This window comes from Drosophila grimshawi, unplaced genomic scaffold (assembly GCF_018153295.1).
Source record: "Drosophila grimshawi isolate 15287-2541.00 unplaced genomic scaffold, ASM1815329v1 contig_1369, whole genome shotgun sequence".
Lineage (NCBI taxonomy): Eukaryota > Metazoa > Arthropoda > Insecta > Diptera > Drosophilidae > Drosophila > Drosophila grimshawi.
The window spans coordinates 7201053-7224554 of NW_025062891.1; the positions used below are offsets into that span (position 1 = coordinate 7201053).

Consider the following 23502-nt stretch of genomic DNA (forward strand, 5'->3'; position numbering starts at 1 on the left):
GTCTGACTTTGACTTTGAATATAGTTTTGATTTAATAATAAATCCACTCCACAATCCTAATCCTGTAGCATGCGTGTGGGCACCAAGGGACGTTCGGGTAAGACGCGCAGCAGTCCGTTGCATGAAAGCAAGCATCGCTCGGAGAGTCCGTCGATGCACTTCATCTCTACAACGAATGCGAGGCACAATGATTATCGCAATGCATCGCTCTCTCGTCGGGATCTGCACAGTCATAATACGGCAGAGCGTACGAGCAGCTATTCACCGCAGTATTCACCCAAGCTGGACACAACCGATTATCACAGCTCCAGCTCCAGGTACTACAAGCGGGAGAGTGAGGTAAGTTCAACCGGAGCACGTCTCCAGTTCATCATCTATTGCACGCGGCACTCGGGCTCCTTGATAATGCTTTGCACACACGCACACACACATCAAAATTGAATATTTGGCTAACACACACACACACACACAACCAATCGCCCCTTGACTCCCCTTGACACTCGTTCAAAATTGCATTCGACAGGAGAACCACGGCTCCCCCACACCTCCCCTGACAACAGCAACAACTGGCGGTTCACCCACGGTTAAATATCTAAACTCCGCCGATCTATATACGGAAACCGGTGGCGCTCGTCGCGACTCCAAGACCTCGAACAGCAGCTCGACCAAGAACGATTACTACTACGACAAGGAGAATGAGCTCTATAGTCAGCGTCGCGTCATCAGCAAGCCCACGTTGGCACCGCCTCGCGAGGAGCGCGACCTGACAGCCACAAGCAACACGCAGAGCAGCAGCAGCACCAGCTACCAGCGGCATCAGCAGCACCAGCAGCTGACGCACTCGCTCAGTCCAATACCTAGTCCCACACTGAATGTAACTAAATTTGTTTGCTCGTTTTTGTCGCAAATCCTTTTAAATTATTGCTCTATATTTACTTATGTGTCTTGCTGCTGCTGCGTTGAGCAACTGAACTAATCTTTAATCTTTTATCTCCAAATCTCCTTTAGACGCGCTCCAGCGAGATGCATTCGCACAGTCCGCTGACCATCAAGACATCCAATCAGTATGAGACCTCCACGCGCAACATATCCAATAGTCCGCGTCACGCCTCCGCCTCCCCGGTGCAGCGTTATTCACCAAACAATGCCTATATCAGCACAGCCACCCATCGCATAGGAAGTCCGGTGACCAGCACCTTGAACAAGGTAAACAATTGCAAGTCCCGGAGGACTTACCCAATAGGATAATGGCTTAGTCTATATATATATAGTGGTATATAATATCTTACTAACGGACACATATTTGACTCTAAATCAGTAATATAATCAGTACAATTAATCGTAGTTACGTCTGTTTATCTGTACTTTTATATGTATCTTGGGCAACTTTTCAAATGAAGTACTTAATCTTAATTAAGAAAAACAATTTATATTTAAAGAAATGTTTTATTATTTAGAGTACTTTTATGTAAATGTTTAACTACTGCGATTTTAATAATTCACTTCTTGTCCAATTCTATTCTATCTCTCTTTATATTTATTTATCCACTATTATCGAATAGTTCTTATTAAAGTTCAAATCTCAGTTCTTGTATGGAAAATCGATTGTTCTTCAATGAAAACGCGTTTCAAACTATGGTTGAGCAATTACCTATCAGCATCCTAATTATAATTCTATGTTCTTAAAGGGTATTACTTCCACAGAGCAGCCCAAAACTAATCTGTTCTTTCTTGTTCAATTACAGAACGGCTTCGAGTCGACACGCGTGGAGAAATCATCGACGTACAAGTCCACGTCAAACTATGTGACCGACTCGAATGTGCGTGCGAGTCCTTCCCTGTATGGGACAACGGAGCGAATGCGTCGCATTGGTTCCCCGGAGCCGCGCATCGATCACTCGTCGAATGTACGGGTTTCCTCAATGAAGCCGGCGTCGGCACGTCGTGATAGCTGGGATGTTATCAATAAGACGAAGCATATGCTCTCGCACAATTCGCTCGAATCGCTGGCGAACATGACCGAGACGCAGCTGAACACGGAGCTCAACTACACACGCCCTGATCTGGACAATGAAACACAGCGCAATACACAGTACAACAAGTTTGCGTTGCACAAACAACAACAACAACAGCAACAACAGCAACATCAGTCGGATTATAGACGGGACTCCCCCGACGATGGGGAGCGCTACATGTAGGATCTGTCTATCTATGATAAACACTCTCATCTTTCACTAATTGGTGTTCCGTTCTGCAGACCCAGTGCCATTACCGTCAAATCACACTCGAATAATACATACACGGACAGATCTGGCGGGTATACGAAGACAGTTAAGGAGTCCAGCGAGCATGTCGTCACGGAGAGCAATGGCCATAGTCCGAGCATTGCCAACAATAATTCCGGCACCGGTTACGGATATAGCTCACTCTCCCGATTTCGTCCCATAGACAGCAATGCAACAGGTGCTCGAGCCATACGCGTACAGAATATACCGAATGGTTCGATTGGACGACCCGTTGAGTTTGAGATCGACGGCTCCAAGGCCGGCTCCGGCAATCTGGAAATACTTGTGAATGGCGGCCGGGTCACTTCGTCGGTACGCTCGCTGGGTGGCCAACGATTTATAGCCAGCTTCACGCCCCACGAACATGGAACACATACCGTGCAGATCACTTTCAATGGAGAGACGGTCCCAGGTGAGTTCACAATAGATTCTACGCTCAAAAGCAGGAAATTATCACGTGTTACGTAATAGGGGTGCCAGGCGTGGGTGCTGCTAGCTTATAAGTCGCGATCATCGGGTACGGCATTCTTTTGTAGCAGTTTTGTACCCTAAACCAAATTGGGCATGCTTGCTTGATTGGCATTTTTGCTGATTGAAGCGGATTTTGAAGTGTTTACTCAGTTTCACAACCGAAATGATTAATGAACATGATTTGAAAGAATCGGACTGCTTAATACTGTCTCTATATATCTCAATAATTAACGACACTAAAACAATTATGAATGTGTTACTTATTTATTATGAATAGATGTAATGTAGTTTTTTTTTAGAACGGTTGATCATTATTATTTCGTTGTTTTATTATTATTCAGAATCTTTTGAGAACTCATAATGCTTAGTTTCGATTAGTGTTATACGAAACCAAATTAGAGCATTATAATTGATCTTATGAATGTAAAAATGGAATTTATTAAAATTTTTTAATTCTATTTTTTATATATACATTTATCGATTCACAAACATTGCTGCTTACATACTCTTGCTATCAGAAAGTGAGCAAAATTTCACAACTGTCAATCACACATCAAACCACAGTGCGGCGAATTCGCGTAGAGAGAGCCTCAGGTGTGCACTCGCACTCTCTCCCTCTCTCTCTCTCTCTCTCTCTCTCTCTTTCTCTCTCTCTCTCTCTCTTGCTCTCTCCTCTATCCTGTACCGCATCAGATCACTTGTTGCTGCGCTTACTTTTGCTCACCTGCCGCATTCGGTGCGCTCTTTTACGCTCCGTTGCGCTCAGTGCGACGCTCTGAGCGCGACCTGCTGAACGAGTTTTAGATGTGTTTTGGGCTCGCTGCTCAGAGTCGCGTTGGCAGCAGCCGTCAGTCATAGATCGCATTTCGAACGTATCTGACACGTTGGCGTCCCGATCATTGCGGAGCGCAGCGGTTAAAGCCAAGAAAATTATTTAACAGAGAGAAAAAGAAAAGAAAAGAAAAGAAAAAAAGCCAACGATTCCGTGTTATTGTGCAAAACGTAAAAGAAAAGAATTGTTTGTAATCAAACACAACAAACGAAAACATTGTCAAACGGTTAAAAGAATTCCCAAAAAAAAACAAAAAAAACGCAAGAAATAAGAAGTTTCTCTGTGGAATGTTAAGCTAATCGAATACATTTTTTGTTCGTGAGATTTCTATGGCAAATATGCTAATATTTCCTATGCGGACGTCGCGTTCCCGTTGTCGTCTCAAAAAAACTAAGTTGCCCTCATCGCATTTTGGTCTCTGTTTGTTGTGTGTGTGTGTGTGTGTGTGTGTTGCGTGTGTGGGGTGCGAGCTATGACAGAAAAAAAAAAACTGAAATACAACTAAAACCAGTTTAATGAACTTTTAAGCTGAACAATATGTTCAATGGGTCTAAAGACAGCTGCGGCTGCGGCTGCGGCTGCTGTTTGGCTTAAAGGTTGAATATCGGCTAAAAATCAACGTCAAATCGCTGAAAAACTGTCGCCTTGCAGTTTGCAATGTTCATCAAGTATGTGTGTGTGTGTGTGTGTGTGTGTGTGTGTGTGGCAGCCATTTTGTTTCGTGCTTGCAGCATGCCACAGCCGCAATTGGGCTCATTTATTGGCCAAGTTAAAGGCCCCTCACATAATCGAGCGACAAGCGAGCGAGTTCAAGCCAAAGCTCATAGATACAAGCACACACACACACACATATATATATATGTATACTTGCAACGCGCACGTTGCAGCAGCAGCAGCGGGAAGTGGCGTGCATTTTTATTTGGATTTGCTCGCCGTTTGCTTTGCAATTTTCAATCTGCTGTCGTTGTCGTTGTTGTTATCGTTGTAGCTGCTTTATATAATATATAAATTGTTCAAGGCGCACTTGTTGCATGCCTTTGTTGGCCGTTGCAGAAGGAAGTTGCACGCCGCCTCATGACAAAGCCACATAGTACAACAGATCCAACAGATACGTCGCATACTGCTTGCCATTCCACTTAGTGCGGCTGCAGCCCAAAACCCGTTGGGATAGGTTGTCAGTCTGTAGTTATTGTTGCTGCTGCTGCTGCTGCTGCTGCATGTTCAGGTAGACGTACATACCACGTATTGAAGGGCGTGCCACAGGTATGCGAGAGATCGAGCCCCAGCCACAGCAGATTGCAATTTCTTTTGCTTGTCTCTCTGCCACTTACTTTCCCACTGACTTGACACAACACAAATATTTGAGCGGACATTTCGTTTTCGTTGCGTTGCGTTGCGTTTCGTTTTTTCATGATTTTTTTCTGCTTCTCGCATAATGAGTGAGTTGTAGCCACACCTCTTTCTTTGGCCAACTTTAAACTGTAAACAGTGACGATCGGCGAGCTGAGCTGAGCTGAATTGAGCTTTTACCTCTGCCACTTATGGCCATTTCCGCTGTCCAACATATTGGCATACATGCCCAATTTCACAGAGCTCCCCCCTGCACTTCCTCTTTCTACCACTCTCTATTTGTATGTATATTTTTTGTGATTTTATGAGGCACACTCAAAGTGAAATTTTTGATAGTCGCACAGAGAGCGGCTGAGGCAACTGGTTTTTAAACGACGCTCAACATTAAAATAAATACCGAAATACGCAATTACAACCAATAATAAATTACAAATTGTTTCGCGACGGCCGCGGAAAATGTTGAAAAACGCGATAAAAACGTGCTCGAATCGTGATTTCTGTTGAACAACATTTTTGTGCAGTGCTCGGCGAAATGATAAATAATGCGAAAGATAATAAGAAAATAAACATGTTTTCGGTCTTTATTGTTAAATTGTTTTGTTGAAATTTGCAGTGCAGCATTTAATAAAACACAACATAATATATAATACACAAGTTTTAAATATACAAATAAATAAATAAATAAGGCGTATAACAAGTCGCTGACATAATCGCAGCGCGTTTTACAACTTGAGTTTTGAAGTGGTTCAAGTTCAGACGTGCCGCCCGCTTCTTCAGCACAATTGTGAATTGATATACAAAAGAATAGGGTCCAATCACGCGTTTCCAGCTAAACATCTTGCACTGCCCAACCACAACAGAAACCGTTACAGAAACAACAAAAGCCTCGCTGCCAACGCTACAACGCATCATCAGCAGCAACAAACAGTCACCGCAAAACGTAAATTTCCACTCCAACAAATCGAATAGCCAAAATAAATTCTTAGATACATAGATACATAGATAGTTTAACTTAGTAGTAACGGTCGCTGTCAGACATTCTAACTTTGCTGCTGGTGCGACAGCTGCTGGCCATCTAACGGTTTTCATGCCACAGTCACGTAACCGATTTCATATACGCACACATACACACAATCACACACACACACACACACACATACATTCACACACACTTATTCATATGCATATTGAATAACAGCATTCAGCCATCTAGTTTTAACTGCACTTGTTCTCTTGGCCGCATGCCGGAAAACTTGGTCGCTACCAGCAACAGCAAGCTCGGCGATTAACAAAGCCTGGCCGACAAGACTGGCCAACAACAGCTAGCCATACTGAATACTGAATACTCTTCTTGTGTGGATCAAATAAAGCGCAGATTAATTCAATCTTAAAAGAAGTAGCAGGAATTGACTTGTTTAAAACAAGAAGTTGACCAAATACAGTTCCAGCATTTATGAGAAGCTAAGAAATTGGATGAAGATATCTGTGTTTTTTAGTTGGCCAATTTTTAAAGTCACCTCAGTCGAATAAGCTAATATAATCTTATTTCATATATAAACTAGTTACGCATGTTTTTATATGACATTTACTTAAACTGCTCTGTTAAACCTCAACTATACATATTTGATTTAAAATGCTTTTAACATATTATTTGACAAGATGCTATTCAATTTTTTATATATGTGCTAAATAGTTAACAAAAATAGGTCATCACATAAACTATAAAATTATCCAAAAATGTATTTATTAATAATACGTGGCTTTAGATTCAGGTTAAAGTCATTCATAAGCCAAACCAATATGTGAAATGGAATGCAATTGAAATAAAAATGATTAGAATAGTTTTATGAAGCTTTAGCCTAACAAACGACATATTCGACTAATAATACCCTGCAGAGGTAGTCAAGAAAGACTAAACAGCAACTAAAACTACAACCGTTATTCGCATACGCAACCAGAGTTCGAATTCGAGTTTGAATTCGAGTTGGAGTTAGAGTTAGAGTTAGAGTTCAAGCTGCAGGCTCTTATCTGCGGCCCGTGGAATGTGGCAATGACACCACAGACTTTTATTAATGAGCATGGGAAACTTTTACTTAATGCTGGCGAGGTCTATGCGATGACTGGCTCCAACTGTTGTTAGCACACAGTTATATGGTCTGCAGGTACAAAATGTGCCAACAAACTGAAAGAACATCATTCAAATTTGATCTATTGGTAGTTGGCTGTGGCAATAGTTTTTTTTTTTTCTTTTTTGCCGGGTTGAGTGTTTAGGTTTTCAGTTTCAATTTTGCAGAAGAAGTTTTCCATGGCGAGACTAGCATTAAAAAAAAGGTTTTTGACCATGTTACGTTCAATGATTTTCGCAAGGCAAAAAAAAAAAAAGTGCCAACTCAAATCGTGTTTAGAGCAAGAGCGCAACAGTTTGATTTTCCAGTGAACTGAGGCGACGGGACGGTAATGGCGATGCCTGCTGTAGCTGTTTTCATGGAAAGCCATAAAAAGTGGCAGCACCAGCGGCAGCTGCAGTATCAGCTACTGTTGCAACCGAAACTAGCGCTAAAAGGAAAAGTGCAGCAGCCAACAAACAAAAAAATATGAAAGAGAAATGTGTGGAAAGTTGCAAACAAAAGTAAATTTTTGCGCCAAGCTGCAACAACCCAGCAGCAACAATCGTGCAAATCAATAAAAGAAAAAAACAAGCAGATAAGCAAACATTTAACGAGCTGCTCGTAATTGCCAATTGCAAGTTCAATTCGCTTGTTGCCAGCCGCCTATCTCAGCCTCGTTCGAAGAGCATAGAAAATACCAACAACTATTGCCAGTTTAACTAACTTTGGCCAATTAATGTGCTATAATATGTTGATTGTCTAAGTATTTGCAACAACTAGTCGTGCCTACTTCGAGTGCCACAAATGCAGATACGGTTGCAGCAACAACGACTATAATTGCTATAGATACAATTGTTCGGCTTCAGATACAGATGCAGATACAAATAGGCAGCTCAAGATACGCACTTGTAACCCACACTCATCCAACTGGCAACGAGGCGGCACAAATTGCGTTTGCCGTAGCAATTGCGACAATTATAATGAGAGACAGCGGAAAACAATGCGAAACCCAAATAGAAATCTTATCGTGACTGGTTTAGCGAGGGTTGCTCATAAGATGCACTGAATTTAAGATAACATAACGGCTCATGGAATATAATTATATTCTTTTGCACACATATATAAATATATATAATATATCTCCTTGCCTTCCTATCATCGACATGATATTTATTATTCATTTTTATTATTTTAATTATTCCAATTTTAACAATAAAAAAATAAATGATGTGTGCATGTGATGTGCTTCTACAACCGGAACTTCACTTGTATTTCTTAAATATCCAATTCAACAAACTCACTTCCTATCTAACGTTTCTACCGAGACCGACTAGCTTATGATTTTCATGCATATAAACAACAAGGATTGTTAGTTAATTACTATGTTTAATTATAATAGTCTTAGTACGAGCTAAATCTATCAAACGTTTCCAGAATCAATTATAATATGAAATAGTTTTGATAAATTGCAATTGATTCTAACTGCAAATATAAGCTCCATCAAAGAGTTTTAGTTAAGCTTACTTAAGATATGCCTAAAGGTTCAATCAACCCTCGCGGCTACTGGCAACTGCTGACTGCAAATGGGGTTTCTTGTCTTGGCAACGCTGGCAGCGGCTCAATTGCAGGCACTCGGTCAGCTCGCTTTGTGGGTCAGATAACCTGGCCAGCGGGTAAAGGGTAGCTCGAATAACGCATTATCATATCGTATCTTATTGCTCTTGACTAACGGTTTTTTTTTATTCTTATTTGTTTGTCGGTTGCAGGTTCACCGTGGCACGCTGAGATCATGTCGTCACCCGGACTAACCGCTCTGGGCGAATCCACACGCCTCGTACCCGCCAATACACCGGCGGTTTTTGAGATACTGCCGCCTCCTGGACAAAGCCTGAGTAAAGGCGAGTGCGTGGCAACGGTTTTGACACCCAACAAGTCAAAGCTGAATGCCAGAGTCACCCATGAGGCGGCAAATGGTGCTGCACGCATTGAGTTCGTGCCCACCGAAGTGGGCACGCACATCATTGATGCGTCCATCAATGGCACAAAGATCGCTGGCGGTCCTTTGATAGCAAAGGTTTATGATGCCAGCCTGATCCAAGTGACCGAGGTAAACGGCGGCGTTGTTGGTCAACCCTGCCAGTTTCGTGTGGACGCCAGTGCAGCGGGTGAGGGACAGCTGGAGATATCCATCAATGAGGGCGAGGTGCCCAATCATGTCCAGGTCGTTGGCGGCGGCCGCTGTCTCGTCTCCTTCACACCCGAGCAGGCCAAATCCCATTTGATTGACATCAAATTTAATGGCGAAACGGTTCGCGGCTGTCCCTTCGTCTGCGCCGTGGCGGACACCTCGCGCGTCCTGCTCAACCTAACCAATCTGGAGCTGATACCCGTCAACCGGCCCTCCTCCTTTCACATCACGGTGAGCGGTGGTGGTGCCGCCGAACTGGCGGTCAGCGTCCGTGGTCCCCAAGGCGAACTGCCCGTCCGCGTCACTGGCGACATCCATGCCGGCTTCACGGCCGAGTTTACGCCCAGCAACGTTGGCAGTCACTCCATCAACGTGGAGTACAATGGCTTTGCGGTGCAGGGCACACCATTTATGGCCAAATCGTACGATGCCAGCAAAGTGGTCGTTGGCAGCGTCTCCCGTGGCACAATGGGTCGCCCCGTGCAGTTCACGGTGGATGCGGGCGATGCCGGCGAGGGCAATCTAGAGATAACCATATCGGCAAAGGGTCAGAATATACCCACGCAGGTGCATCCCCAGGGCAGTGCAAGGTAAATGTATATAATTAGTAAAGACCATATAATTAGGGACACTTTCATTTTAAAGTCTTAAAGTTATATATTTTGTTTGTGTATTTGGTATCTGTTTAGTCAACTTTCTTTGAAGATGTAGATAATAATTAAACCTTACCTTGAATAACTTTTAACACACTTCGTCAACACATAACGCAACTTGTTCCAAATGAAGAAAATATTTTATATTAATATTTGCTTAATATTTTTTCTTGCGTATAGCATAATCGATTCCTAAGCAAATTTAAATTAAAATTGCCTGTGAAATCGTCAGCATACTTGATAGATAAGTATTCAAAATACTAATTTTGAGCTGTCAAATAATCTTAAACTGTCAATAATTATATGGCCAGCAATGTGTTTTACTCAACTGCCAGCAGCTCTGACTCACACTCTCTTACTATTTGTTGTCTTTACAGATTCTCCGTATCGTTTGTGCCGACGGAGTCGTGCGAGCACACAATTAATGTGTCATTTAATAAAATGCCCGTGCCCGGCTGCCCGATCACAGTCAGCATTAGTGGGGGCGTGGCAGGGCCGCAGGTGTCCCTTGGTGGACCCGGGCCGGTGCATCAGACCAATTCTTTTGTTATCAATCACAATGGCGGCCGTTTGGAAGACATTGAGGTCAACGTGGAAGGTATGTAGTTTTGGGCCAAAACACAGTTAACTGGCCCCAAAACGCGCTTTCTCTCTCACTCTGTCTCTCAGTCGCGCTCACACTAACATAGAGTAACAGATAGAGTCTCTATCTCTCCCTTATCGCTATTCGCATTCATCTTGTTTGTGTGTGGTTTGAATTGCATTTTGCATTTGAATTTGGGTTCAAGTTATTCGTAATTGTAAATTAATTGCTCGTTTTCTTAAATGTTAAGTCTGTGTGTGTGTGCGTGTATGTGTACGTGCGAGTATTTGATATTGGCATCAGTTTACACACACACACACTCACACACAGGTATATATATCGCTTTGCACATCTGATTGTATCTTTAGACTAGTTTTATCTGTTATCCGTATCCGCATCGGCACAGTACTTGACAAAAAAAACATACACCGACTTATTTCCCACACACATTTTCACACTTTTCAACACAATATACGGAAATTGTTGTTGAAACTCTCAAGCATGCCTGCACCACTCTGCCCCACACCACCACCATCTCCCACAACCCTTTCAACTGTAACTGCTTTACATAGCACTCTCTCTCTCTCCCTCTGTAAAGTTGATCCGTCTGTTTCACACGCAGGCAACTCTTGACAGTAGCTTGTCGCCCCAGGCTGAACTTGTGTGGCGACCCCAAACCTCTCAGCCCAGTGCCAATGTGTGTGTGTGTGTGTGTGTGTGTATGTTTTAATGTGGTGCTCATTTAGTATATGTAATTATGCGTTATATTTATCATTTTGGGCAATTGGTTTGGTTACATTTTGACGCATTAGCATCTGGGCTTAAGCTTTCCAGATGGCAGCCGGCTTGTTTCAATAGCTGGATTATGTCATGACCGCAAATGTGTAGGCATGTATGTGTATGTATGTGTGTATGTGTGTACGAGTGTATTGTGTGTTTGTACAGACTTTAGAATGTTGAGTAATCGAATCCACTGTAGAAATTGCAACACATTGCGATATAGTAATTACTTTTTAATCGTTTGTATATACAATGTATGTATGTATGTGGTTTTTGTTATCTATGTATGTATGCTCGTATATAGTTGCGTGTTTTATGTTTTGTAATCTTACGCCCTTTAATTATAATAATTTGCTCACTTTTATATCTGTATTATATTTCAGGACGGCGAAATCTTTTGTACTAGACTTTATATAAATATGCATATACTTAACTATCTATATATATATATATACATATGTATATATATATATATGTATATACGTGCCTATAAATAACACTATATATGAGTGCTTTCTGTCTCTATCTCTATTGCTATATATGTGTATATACTAGCTCTTTTTATATACCTACTCTATATGTATATTTCGCCTAACAGTCCGTTGATATTGAAAAAAAAATAATAACCAAACAGCGTGTCCACCAAATGAAGTACTACTGTATCAGCCACGAGTGAAACAACAACAGCAACAACAACAAGCAAAATCAGCACCCACAACAACTACACTAAGCATAAAGTACTCGTTTTTATATACTAATAATGTCCTTGCCCACTCAGGGGCAATTGTTTACTAATTTGTTCAATCGATTTTGATTAATGTCGCCTCGAATTGTGTAACAGGCAGAAGCAAAAGCAAAAGCAATAATAATAATAATAAAAAACAAACACAAATGTTGTACAAACATTATATATGCATATAGGATGATGTGTATTGGTATTGTTTATACCCAGGCAGACAGATTTTCAGCATGTACATAAACTCTCTCTCTCTCTCATTATAGTATATAACTACAGGGACTATATATAACAATAATAATCTGCTAGCTGCTCTGTCTCTCTCTCTATTTCAATAGAAGAGCAGCACATGCAACTTCTCAGTTTACTAACCGTTTCTGGCACGTTCTCGGTACAAACAAATACAAACTTAAAGACTTGACTAATCCCACTGCAAGTTACAATATTACAACACTAAACCAGACACCCCACTAACATCTCCCGTTGGCATTGTTCATATTAAGTTTTGTACTACACAAAAATTCAACTTAATGCCGTTACTAATCAAAGTCAACATTTTTCCAAATTTTTTACAACTTGCGCGTGAACAAATCACCATAAACAAATCACTAACCACACTACACACAACCAAATACAACGACCAAAAATAAAAACATGCTTAAATATATGTGAATTTCAACAAAACAATCAAATGAAACCATTTTAAAACTCGTTTCCGGCCGCGTCGCAATCGAAAAACATAATAATAATACAAAAAAAAAAAAAAAAAAAAAACTTAAAAACTAAATAATACTAAACTAAAAATATATATACATAAAATGCAAAATGTGCACTATGCAAATTGGGGGCACTTCAGGTCCCGCTGGCCAATCAGTGCCCGCCCAGGTCCATCAGTCCGCTGAGGGCGTCTTCAAGGCGGAATTTGTACCCCGCGTCGTCGGCGAGCATCGGGTCAATGTAACTGTAAACGGTTTGCCAACAGCCGGCAGCCCTTATGCGGCCAAGGTAAGTTCACTTCCCGGAAATGTCTGAAACTTAAATATGTTATCTGTCAAAACTCCCTTTTTTTACTTAAGAAATTTAAGATTTTTTTAGATAAATATTATTTTATTTTTAGTCGATAGTATTAAAAAAAATCTAGTATTTTAGAATTAAAAAAAATTCAATTCAATGAAATTCGATGATAAAGTATATATTGTGTCTAGACTTTAAGGGATATGAAAATATCAAGTCAAAATTGAAAATTTTTTTTGGGTAAATTTAAACCAATTTCCAAACGATATTTTGTTAACCTTCGTTGATCTAACATACCTGAAGGAGATGCTCCGATTTCCAGAAATTGGTTTTGTTTTGGATTGGTAGAAAGTTTTAAGTGGGTAGAAAGCTTACGAACTTTTATGGGTCATAGCATGGGCATAGCCAGCTCCTACATCTCAACGCATGGCTAAGCCGACAAATAGGAAATATTCATATAAATCTCTTTTATAATTCACCAATCTTTAGCCCTCAATCAACTAATATCTTATTCATATATTTAGGTCTATGATGTTAGCGCCATCAAGGTGAAGAATGTAAGCAGCGGAACGGTGGGCAAGCCCGTCACTTTCCTGGTGGAGACTTCCCAAGCAGGTCCCGGCAATTTGGAAGTGACGGTGAATGGCGGTCGAGTGCCAACGTCGGCACAGGCTCAGGGTCAACACACGTATGCCATTAGTTTCACACCTCGCGAGGCGGAGAGTCACACGGTGGAGTTGCGTTTTAATAGCCAGGATGTGCCTGGCTCACCATTCACGTGCCGGGTTGCGGCTGCTGCTCGCATACAGTCTCCAGAGACAATGGACAAGGTTAGCGTGGGTCGCCTCTTTGAGTTCATTGTGGAATCGGACACAAAGCCATCTGTTGAGGTGCTCGGTCCGGCCAGACGCAGTGTGCCAGTGAAAATCGATGCACTCGGCTCCACGCTGGGCTACAATATTAAGTTTGAGCCCATGGAAGTGGGTGATCATTCGGTGGAGGTGCGTCTTCCTGGTGGTGGCCACGTGGAGGGAAGTCCCTTCCTGCTGAAGGCCTACTCTGCGGAGAAGGTGATTGTGACGGACATACGACCGGGCGTGGTCAATAAAAGCGTCAGCTTCGGCATCAATGCCTCCCAGGCGGGTGCCGGCAATCTGGAGATCATTGTCGCCGTCAATGGCAAAAATGTGCCTAATTTTGTCCAATCCGAGGGCAATGCCCGCTTCAAAGTGAACTTCAAACCCACCGAGGCGGCTGCTCACTCGCTCTCGGTGCGCTTCAATGGACACCCAGTGCCCGGATCACCTTTCAGTTGCCACATTGCAGCTGCTGCCGCCAGCTCGTTGGGATTGCCACGTGCCCTGGCCATGGGCGAGTGCCTGAAGCAGGCAGCCGTTAAGCTGGACAATACCTTCGAGCTGGAGGGCTTCGATGGTATTGAGCCGCAGATATTTGTCACATCGCCCTCCGGCGACAACGAGCACTGTCAGCTGAGCCAGCACGACGGCGGAAGCTATAGCGCCTCCTTCCGTCCCAGCACAGTGGGTCGTCATCTGATCACCGTGCTGGCCAACGATCAGCACATCAATGGTTCACCCTTTAGTTGCAATGTGTTTGATGTCTCTCGCGTTAGCATTAGTGGATTGGAGCAGCAATATGGACCCGCCACGCTTGGTGTGCCTGTTACGTTTAGTGTAGATGCAGCGGGTGCTGGTGAGGGTACCCTCGAGTTGGTCGTCTCCACGGACAGCAGCACTGTTAAGGCGGAGGTGGTGGCCTGTGCTCGTGGCCTCTACGATGTGACCTTTGTGCCTCAGAGTACGGAGCCCCATTATGTGAATATAACGTTCAATGAGGTTGCTGTAGATGGTAGTCCGTTCCGTGTGGACATTCAACAGCACACACAGCACATTCAAATTGGCAGCTTGGCAGCCATTGATTTTCCAGCTGATGATCAGATCGTGGAGATACTCGGTCCGGATCAAAAGTCTGTTCCGTACACGATTAACAGACAGACAGCGGAGTTCCGCACTCACGTGACTGGAAATTATACGCTGCGTTTTATTGATCGCGAGACAAGACAGCATATTGGGACACGCACACTGTGCGCTTTCGATCCCATGCTGGTCAAGATCACCGAGGTGGGCGAGGCCTTGTGCCATCGACCGGCCAGCATCAGCATCTCGCTCAACGAAGCCGGACAGGGTGATCTGTCGGCGCTGGTGCGTTGCGGAGTCACCGAAGTGCCGCATACCATTCGCGGACCCAGCAAATCCGGTGTCTATGAAATTGTCTATCAGCCGACACGCGTTGCACCACACAAGATAAGCATACTATTCAATGATGTGCCCATATCGCTGAAACCGCTCGAGATCAATGTGCTGCCCGCCAGTGCCGGTAAAGAGATCAGCGTCAGTGGCTTGGGGCTGTATCAGGCACGCGTGGGCAAGACGACCTCTTTTGCCATCGACACCGTCAAGCGGCCAGCGAGGGAGTTTGACGTAGTCGTTTCCGGACCCGGGGGACAGGCGCTTCCCGTGCGCTGCTATCAGACCAAGAATGGGCACCTGCAGGCGGAGTTTAGCATCAACAAGCCAGGACAATGTGTTATCGGTAAGTGCAAATATTAATAATTAATTAATGACATGTGAAGCAAAAGAAAGCATTTCATATTTTCCAATTCCAATTTTCTTTGTTTTTTAATTAAAATTAAAATTATAAATCAAATTCAAATACTGCTAATATGGTTGACTACTTTTGTGAAGAATATTTTCAAAGCCTATTCGAATAAAACAAAAGGCTTATTTTGCTATTTAAATCAATAAAAATATATCTATACAAGTTTAAATTTTACAAATTTTTAACAAGTGCAAGGCAAAAATATTTTGGAATAGTATAGAATTGAATTGCAGAAATGCCTTAAAGTGAATACCATAGGTTAATTCCAAATGATTAACTAATTAACTGTCTTCTAAATTTTGCAGAGGTGCTGCACCAGTCGAAACCGCTGCCGGGCAGCCCCTTCACATGCGAGGCCTTCGACAGCAGCAAGGTTAGCGTGCAGGGCGTCACCAAGGAGCCACTGGCGCTACACAGCTCCAATAGCTTCAGCGTGCGCACGGACAACGCCGGCACCGCTGAGCTGGAAGCATTTGCCATTTCGCCAACAAATCAAAGTTTGCCCGTGCTCATCAGCGAGCAGTCCGAGGGCATCTACAATGTGGAGTTTGTGCCTTCCCAGCCGGGCAACTACAAGCTGACGCTGATGTACGGTGGCGAGACAATACCCAGCTCTCCGCTCAACTTTAGCGCCTCGTCGAGCGGTGTGCGAAATGATGCACGCGCCGCCGGACACGGATTGGAGGTGTGTCATCGCAACAAGGAGGCTTCCTTTGTTGTCTACTGCCCAATTGCGCCCAATGTGCAGATTGAGCGTGTCGATGAGTTTGGCGAACGCATCGAGCCGAAGATCAAGGCACTGGGCAACAACGAGTGGCGCATTTCGTATGTCATCCTATCTGTGGGCACCTATGAGATTCGCGCCAGTTGCCCCAATCGTGGCAGTCTGCCCGGCTCACCTTGGCGCGTCTGTTGCGTCGAGTCCACAAAGGTCACTCCTGTGGGTGGTTGGGGCACGCTGGTGGATCACGATGGCCGGCTGATACTGCCAGCGCGCATTATCTTCGATGTGGAGAACGCCGGACCCGGCAAGCTTGTCTGCAGCATCGATGGCATCGAGATACCCGTCGATAAGCTGGCCGATGGAAAAATGTGCCTCAATATCACCGGTGATAATTTGGCAGCCGGTGAGCATGACCTGGACTTGACCTGGAGCGGGCTGACCATCACTCAGTGCCCGCGTAGCGCATTTGTCACCGGCCAGCAGGCTGCCGATAAGGTTGTGCTAATGGGTCGTGGTCTGGCTGCCGCCCAAGCTGGCGAGGCAGCGCACTTCACCATCGATGCTTCGAATGCACCAGCTGGTAGACCAGAGGTCATTCTGATTACACAAGACAACACAGCATTGCCCGTGAGCCTGGCCCAGCCGCGTCCCAGCGAGAACATTTGGCTGGCCTCGTATACGCCACAGAAATCCATGACGGGCACCTTGACACTGTCGGTCAAGTGGAACGGACGCCTCGTTAAGGGCTGCCCGCTCACAGTCGCCGTTGGCTCCTCCATGGATGCCTCCAAGGTGATTGCGTCCGGCGAGGGTCTGCGCCACGGCATCGTTGGCAAAGACATCAAATCCTGGATAGACACACGACGTGCTGGCCCCGGCGAACTAACTGCCCACTGTGCTGGTGCCCGCAAAGTGGCCTACTGCGAGCTGTATGACCACGGTGATGCCACCTTCACGCTAAACATTAAGCCCCAGGAGCCGGGTCGTCATCTGCTCACCATCAAATACGGTGGACAGAATGTGCCCGGCTCACCATTTGCGCTGAAGGTAGCCGGCGCACCGGACGCTAGTAAGGTGAGTAATGAGGATTTTCAAATTGAAGGAGTAATCTCCCATCCCACTATTATCTTGATCAGCATGAACAGTTAATCCAGATGATTGTCGATATGATTAAATAGAAGAAAGTCTCTTAGTCTTTTACCTATAGATTAATATAAGCATTTAACAATTAGGGTTCCTTCTTTAAATATTGTGTCCTTTCATTCTCCCAATCAGGTTCGTGTCTATGGTCCCGGAATAGAGCACGGAGTTCTGGCGACCTTCCAATCACGCTTCATATGCGACACACGTGGCGCCGGCGCTGGGCAGCTGACAGTGCGAGTGCGCGGACCAAAGGGCGCTTTCCGCGTGGAGATGCAGCGGGAGAGCCAAAAGGATCGCACCATTCTATGCAAGGTAAACGATTTGGAATATATTAAATTTGAAATATGAATAATTTATGTATTTATTTGTCTACTCTCCAGTACGACCCTACGGAGCCGGGTGATTATCGTGTTGAGGTCAAGTGGGCTGGCGAATTTGTGCCTGGCTCACCGTTCCCCGTCATGATCTTCGACACTGAGGAGGAGTTACGAAGGTACTTGCAGGGCATATGAGGCCAAATCAACCATCCCATCATTATCTTCCCCAGTGGCCTAAGCCCGCCCATACGCTATCATTCAGCAACTCCACAGCGTAGTTCAGCCTGTGTGCCGCTCTAGCCGATGGATCAAACTCGTATTGTATATATTATGTGGGATATATACATGGACGTACATATAGCTAACAATGCAGATCGTAAAGGTCGATATATATATATAAATATATATATAGGTTACGAGTACTAACTAGTTTTAGAAGCGAACGAATCGAAACAATTATCAGAAGTCTAGAAAGGCTTCGGCGCTACGATAAATAGCTTTCTGTTCTTATAGTAGTTCTAGAAATAATACCTATAATACCTACGTAATACAATGTTATTATTGCAAAACAATTGACCCAAATGTGTGGCAAAGTATTCGATACAAATACACGACATTTTACAAAATACTACGTAAAAGAAAATATTTAAAAGAAAATATTTAAAAAATATATAATATATGAAATATATATATTCAAAATCGTTTGGTTAAGTATACTGTTCCGACTCCCAATCCTCGGGCAATGGAAACTCGTTAACAAACTCTTTACGAAATTTGCGTAGAAACTTGAGTAGATTTGCTTCCAGAAAGTGTTTTCTTGCATCTGCGAAATCGGAATCTCCAATATTCATTCCTTGGACGCCACAGTGCATGTTCATCAGTGAAATGATTGTGGCATGATTCTTGACCTGCATGTCATTGAAGCGATCATGCATTATATATTCTGTCCAGGGCTGCTCAAAGAAGCTTACAAAATCCGGGATCAAACCCATCTTCCAACGGCCGCGCATATTATTCAACAATGCCTCGTGCTTACCGCAAAAGTGTTCCAAAAAATATGGCGGCTTATTGAGCTGGAAAACGACAAACGGGATTATAATATGACAAAGTATAATAAAATAAGTTTTACCAACCTGACGGCTAACACAAACTATTTCCTCGACTATCCACTTAAGATTCATGCGTATGCGACAGAAGTCACCGCTGTATGTGGTCATAATATAACTGTACTCATTGGATAGCTTGCCCATCAAATAGCGCTTGGGCATTGTTATTTTAATTATCATATGCTCCAGCGGCAGTTGAGCGTGAAATAAGCATGGCTTACTAAATTTCCGCTCAGTGGTAATCGGCTTCTGACCCAGTTCCAGTATGTCAATCAACTTGAAAAACAAAAACAATACTTGTTGGCCTTAAACTTGATAGAGGTCTACACTCACCTTGTGAGCCAGTTCATATTCACTGACATTGGTATACTGATATAATACTTCCCATATAAAGGTGACATGCTTGCCAGCCGCATAAATATGCGGATCATTTGTACAGTACTGCTCATCGACAAGAATCTGTCTATTCTGCATATGAATGTCGCTATAGACAAGCACTATAATAATTCAAATAAGAAACTTTCTAGCCAAAATCATCAATAATAAAATCTCATAAGAACTCACCCCTTTCAATAGGTGCGGTAAGATAATTATCATTAAAATTGATAAAAAGATTACATTTTAAGGAAAATTGTGTGCCATCGGGACAGTGCTTGAAATGAACAGTATCTATGAAATTGATATGTTCATGTAGAGAATACTTAACATAATTGCTGGATTCGTATACTCGGATGCCCAGATCGGAGAGCATTTGAAGGAGTATGGTATCGAGATTCTTATCAATTGTGGGATTATTCAAGTACTCCGGTTCCTGCACAATATGCGGCTGTACATAAACAATATCATGGGCATAGCAATTGTGCCTGAGCAGGAAATCAATGCACTCGTACAGAGCCAAAGCGTAACCATAGATGACAATATGTTTCCTGCTTAATTCGCCTTGGCTAAGCTCTATGAGCTTGTGATATAATATTATCTTGTCCAGCCGCCCATTGATATGTGCATAGTTGTATGGCGTCTGGGAGTCGCTAATTGGGTCACTGTCCAGCGTTGAAAGTCCAAATTTGGTGTCGCACAACAGCAGCAGCTTATCATAGTGGATCTTGCAGTTGTTGTCCAAAACGATACACTTTTCACCACTGCAAGAGCGAGACGTATACGTAATAAATTTAAAATGCATTCTTTACTTGATCACGCACCGATCGATAGATTCCACATTACCAGCCACAAAGTTGATCCAATTGCGCATGTCCAGGCGTTTTGTGGTGTCCATTACAAAGGGACAACTGTGGGCACTGTTCAAATAGCATTCGTTGTTGCTAGTGCAATAGAGGCAGGTGACATTGGGATCATATTCAGCCTCAATCTCACCATAGTTGACAATCACTGTAATATCCACCAAGGGCAGGCAGTTGTTGACACTCACATTTTTGTAGCTATGAAATTAAAAAAACATACATATATATACATATATAATTATATATATAGATAGATTAGCTCCTACTCAGTCGTATTCCAGCCAAATACAATGAGACGTAAAAAAGCCTTGCATATGTCCGAGAAGCCCACAACAACCAAAGGATTTTGATTGCCAAAATATTTGGTTGGAAACAGATTGTGACGGAATAAATAATAGTTATCCTTGACGCAGTTAATCAATGGAATTTTCACAGGCATCGATGATCGTCTGTAGCAAAGTGGGCTCTCTGTGTCGGTGAACCAGTTTCTGATCTTGCGTCGTGGCTCTATTGGCATCATTTTCCTGGACAAATCATTGGACATCTCAACGTCCTAAGTGAAAGTCTTAGTTATGCGGTTAGTGTCAAACTAGGCATTCTTACCCCAATCACTTCGAAGTAGAAGAGCTCGCGAAAACTTGATCTTATGGCCACGGTGCGCAAGATCTCATCCGACCACATGTGAAAGTACGGATGCAGTCTCAGCATTATAATCTCGCCACGATCATAAGTCAAGTAGTCCGCATTGTGGGGCAGCATATACTGTTTGTATACCGCTTCATAGTTCGAGAAAGGGCTACAAAAGCAGAGCAAACAAATATTTTTATATATCCAGGGTACGATTTAAATTAAACTAAATTAAATTATAGTTACATTCATTTAAAGTTTTTATCTCCGACCACAGCACAATAATACGCAATAAAAACATTTTATATTGTGTAAACTCTTCTAAAAATAAAGTCGAGTTCCATACATCTCTTACACTTACCGTAGCGTGACAAATCCCACGATTATTGTGTTCTCCCTCCCCACGGTGCCGCAACGTATAACCCAACACTTGAATTCGGACTTCTGATTATACAGATAATCAGAAATGATTTGCATTAAAATAGGACACTGACTGCCAATTGTTTCGGCAGAAGATCTGTAACAATTGGACTCGCCCGCCATTTTGGCGACATCATCAATATCATCCTTCATCAGTGGAAAAACACAGAGCTCTGTGCTAACGGAACAGCGATGTGCGATAAAGATCTCATCGGATATTTCGCAGCTGGGGCGATGTTTTACGCGCTATAGCAGAGGCTTGTAAAAATTAAATGGAATACTACTTTAAATATCAAACGCACAATAAAAAACTTAAGTAGCGCCCATAAGCTAGCAGAGTACTTAGTGTTAGCTGGTATTGCTATCACACAGTAGTCCTTATCCGGATAGGCGCTAAACATGGCACAGAGATAATAATAGGTATGTTCCAACCTGAGGCTCGGGTGCAGTATGAAATTTTTCATCATAAACGCGTTCGAGGAATTGTTCAGGCAATATTTTTGATTTCTGATTAAACTCTTTCTCGCCAGCAGATCGAAAGTGATGCTCAGAGTTTTCGTTACTTTGTGCAGATAATTGTTTCGATTTTTTAGCTCTGCAAGTATGGAAAGATTATGTTAAAATCAACTTGGAGTTTTTACCTACCATCGGTTATGTATTTGAATTTTGTGAAAATATAATTTTGATGATGGGCATTGTGAATTTTGGTCTTGTCCAACCTGGCAGAGCTGCGCTTGAAAATATTTACTTCTGTGTTGAGATTAAAGTAATGCCGCTGTTCTGCAGTGCTGCCGCAATCCAATAGATATAATTAAATGTCCACTTAATAAATTAAGCTATCCTACTTACAAGACATTAAATTGGATGACGCCATGTGGAGCATCTGGAGTACACGTCACTAGGTTGCCCAAACTCTCCAGGTCAAAGTTTTTAATCAGCATCTCGATATTCACCTCCTCTGTAAGCCACATCATCCCTGTGGTGCCCCCATTTGCAGCTTCGGGGTCCTGCATATTAATAAATGACAAAAGCTTATAGTATGCGGGCTTAAGAAAAATTCAAATTCTGTGGAATTTTAGAAAAGCTTTTATATATAATTGGTTTCTTTCTTAACTTTATGAATAAGCTTGAAAACAATGCAAATTAAATGTTATTACTATGGATTCAATTTTCTACCCAGGGATGATATTGTTGTAAACTATTCTTTCTTTGAAAACTACCTGATGAGTACCCAAACCAGTTTTCTCAACATTTGTGGATTAAATAAAATGTTCTACCGTACATAATGTAGCATAATGTCCTAACTAACCGATTGACTCAGTAAAAAAGAGTTTTATATTTAAAAGCGTGTACCTCTGTGACAATAATTTTATCCTTATCCAGATTACCGACTACTGCGCCCATGAGTACCTCGGCAATGAAATAATCGCCGTGCACCTGACGCATTTCCGGCTCTTCAAAATCAATCATCTCAATAACATCATCGTTATCCTCAGGTCTACATAGTAATAATTTTTACTATTTTAATTATTTTTACACACTAAGTAAAGTTTTACTTACAAGGCCTTGCGAAAGGTTATTTCAGGCATAAATTCGCTGCGCTTAATGATGTTAATTGTTGGCAAATTCCTGCAGCTAAACATATTAAAGGCAATGGGATAATAGATCTTACCATGCTCCTGCAGCATCTCATATTCCTCGGACGAATAGTTGGGTGGTCTGACCACAATTAAGAAGGTTACTTTGTGCTCGCGATAAAACAACTCCATGATAACCAAATTTAATATTTCATCATGGTTCTTAATTTGAATGTAAAAGTTGAAGAATATTGTATTCATCAGTGATATGGGCAAGTCAATGCTGTGAGGCAGTCAATTAAGAGATACCCTCTCGCTTCAAACAATACCCGTCGATTTGCTTACCAAAAGCGAGTTTGCAACCACTGTATCCAGTAATCGTTCGAAAGTACAGGTATATTGGGATATATGCAAAACTCACAATAGGCCTGTAGTTCGTTGGGGTTATCTGGCTGGTAAGCGACAAGGCGATGGGTTTGATACTCATGGAAAAGCTGGGTCAGAGGTGGTTCTTGCTTTTCGCCAAAATATATGGCCGACTCCGATAAAAAGAGACTCTCAATTAGCCCAATATCTTTCATATTGGCCGAGCGTATCTCATATTCTTGACCCATTTTGAAGTATTTGTGAGTTGAAGTTATAGTATATGTATATGTATATATATTTCATTA

At 42.7% G+C, this 23502-nt stretch overlaps 2 protein-coding genes across 6 annotated transcripts in view; one reads left to right on the top strand and one right to left on the bottom strand.

Annotated features, from left to right (window-relative positions):
• The window catches only part of LOC6560786 (filamin-A), a 29247-nt gene extending 10756 nt beyond the window's left edge, over positions 1–18491 (top strand). Inside the window, exons 6-17 of one of the 3 annotated variants that reach the window (XM_032734496.1) lie at positions 69–339; positions 524–874; positions 1009–1206; positions 1746–2194; positions 2258–2697; positions 8813–9824; positions 10265–10485; positions 12843–12991; positions 13525–15613; positions 15985–17477; positions 17679–17858; positions 17927–18491. In XM_032734496.1, the coding sequence (XP_032590387.1) occupies positions 69–339; positions 524–874; positions 1009–1206; positions 1746–2194; positions 2258–2697; positions 8813–9824; positions 10265–10485; positions 12843–12991; positions 13525–15613; positions 15985–17477; positions 17679–17858; positions 17927–18058 (6985 nt within the window). In that variant the 3' untranslated portion in view covers positions 18059–18491. Of the gene's footprint in view, positions 1–68; positions 340–523; positions 875–1008; positions 1207–1745; positions 2195–2257; positions 2698–8812; positions 9825–10264; positions 10486–11633; positions 11708–12842; positions 12992–13524; positions 15614–15984; positions 17478–17678; positions 17859–17926 lie in introns of those variants that run through there. The other 2 variants (XM_032734497.2, XM_001987725.2) reach the window with 2 other exon arrangements.
• A 29-nt stretch (positions 18492–18520) lies between these two features.
• On the bottom strand, positions 18521–23490 carry LOC6561202 (cilia- and flagella-associated protein 61). Of its 3 annotated transcripts, none has more exons than XM_032734499.1 (14): positions 23177–23490; positions 22815–23114; positions 22608–22752; positions 22104–22261; positions 21900–22042; positions 21557–21849; positions 21196–21500; positions 20811–21003; positions 20474–20760; positions 20169–20405; positions 19534–20108; positions 19303–19466; positions 18997–19245; positions 18521–18936 (listed from the first exon to the last, which is right to left on the bottom strand). In XM_032734499.1, the coding sequence occupies exons 1-14, from the start codon at positions 23443–23445 to the stop codon at positions 18571–18573; spliced, it is 3684 nt and encodes a 1227-aa protein (XP_032590390.1). In that variant the 5' UTR covers positions 23446–23490; the 3' UTR covers positions 18521–18570. The 3 variants fall into 3 exon arrangements, with proteins under 3 accessions (XP_032590390.1, XP_032590391.1, XP_032590392.1); XM_032734500.1 differs by lacking the exon at positions 23177–23490 and having other exon boundaries at positions 22815–22850; positions 22927–22969; XM_032734501.1 differs by lacking the exons at positions 18521–18936; positions 18997–19245; positions 19303–19466 and having other exon boundaries at positions 19874–20108; positions 20191–20405.
• Between the last annotated feature and the right edge of the window lie 12 nt (positions 23491–23502).

What these genes read in the sequence shown, in the direction of transcription:
- LOC6561202 (XM_032734499.1), bottom strand. Translation starts at nt 23,445, where the DNA reads ATGGGTCAAGAATATGAGATACGCTCGGCCAATATGAAAGATATTGGG. An exon ending in ATTCAAATACATAACCGATG is followed by an intron (nt 21,850 to 21,899) that starts GTAGGTAAAAAC and finishes CCATACTTGCAG; the next exon opens with AGCTAAAAAATCGAAACAAT. An exon ending in TAGTTTGTGTTAGCCGTCAG is followed by an intron (nt 18,937 to 18,996) that starts GTTGGTAAAACT and finishes GTCGTTTTCCAG; the next exon opens with CTCAATAAGCCGCCATATTT.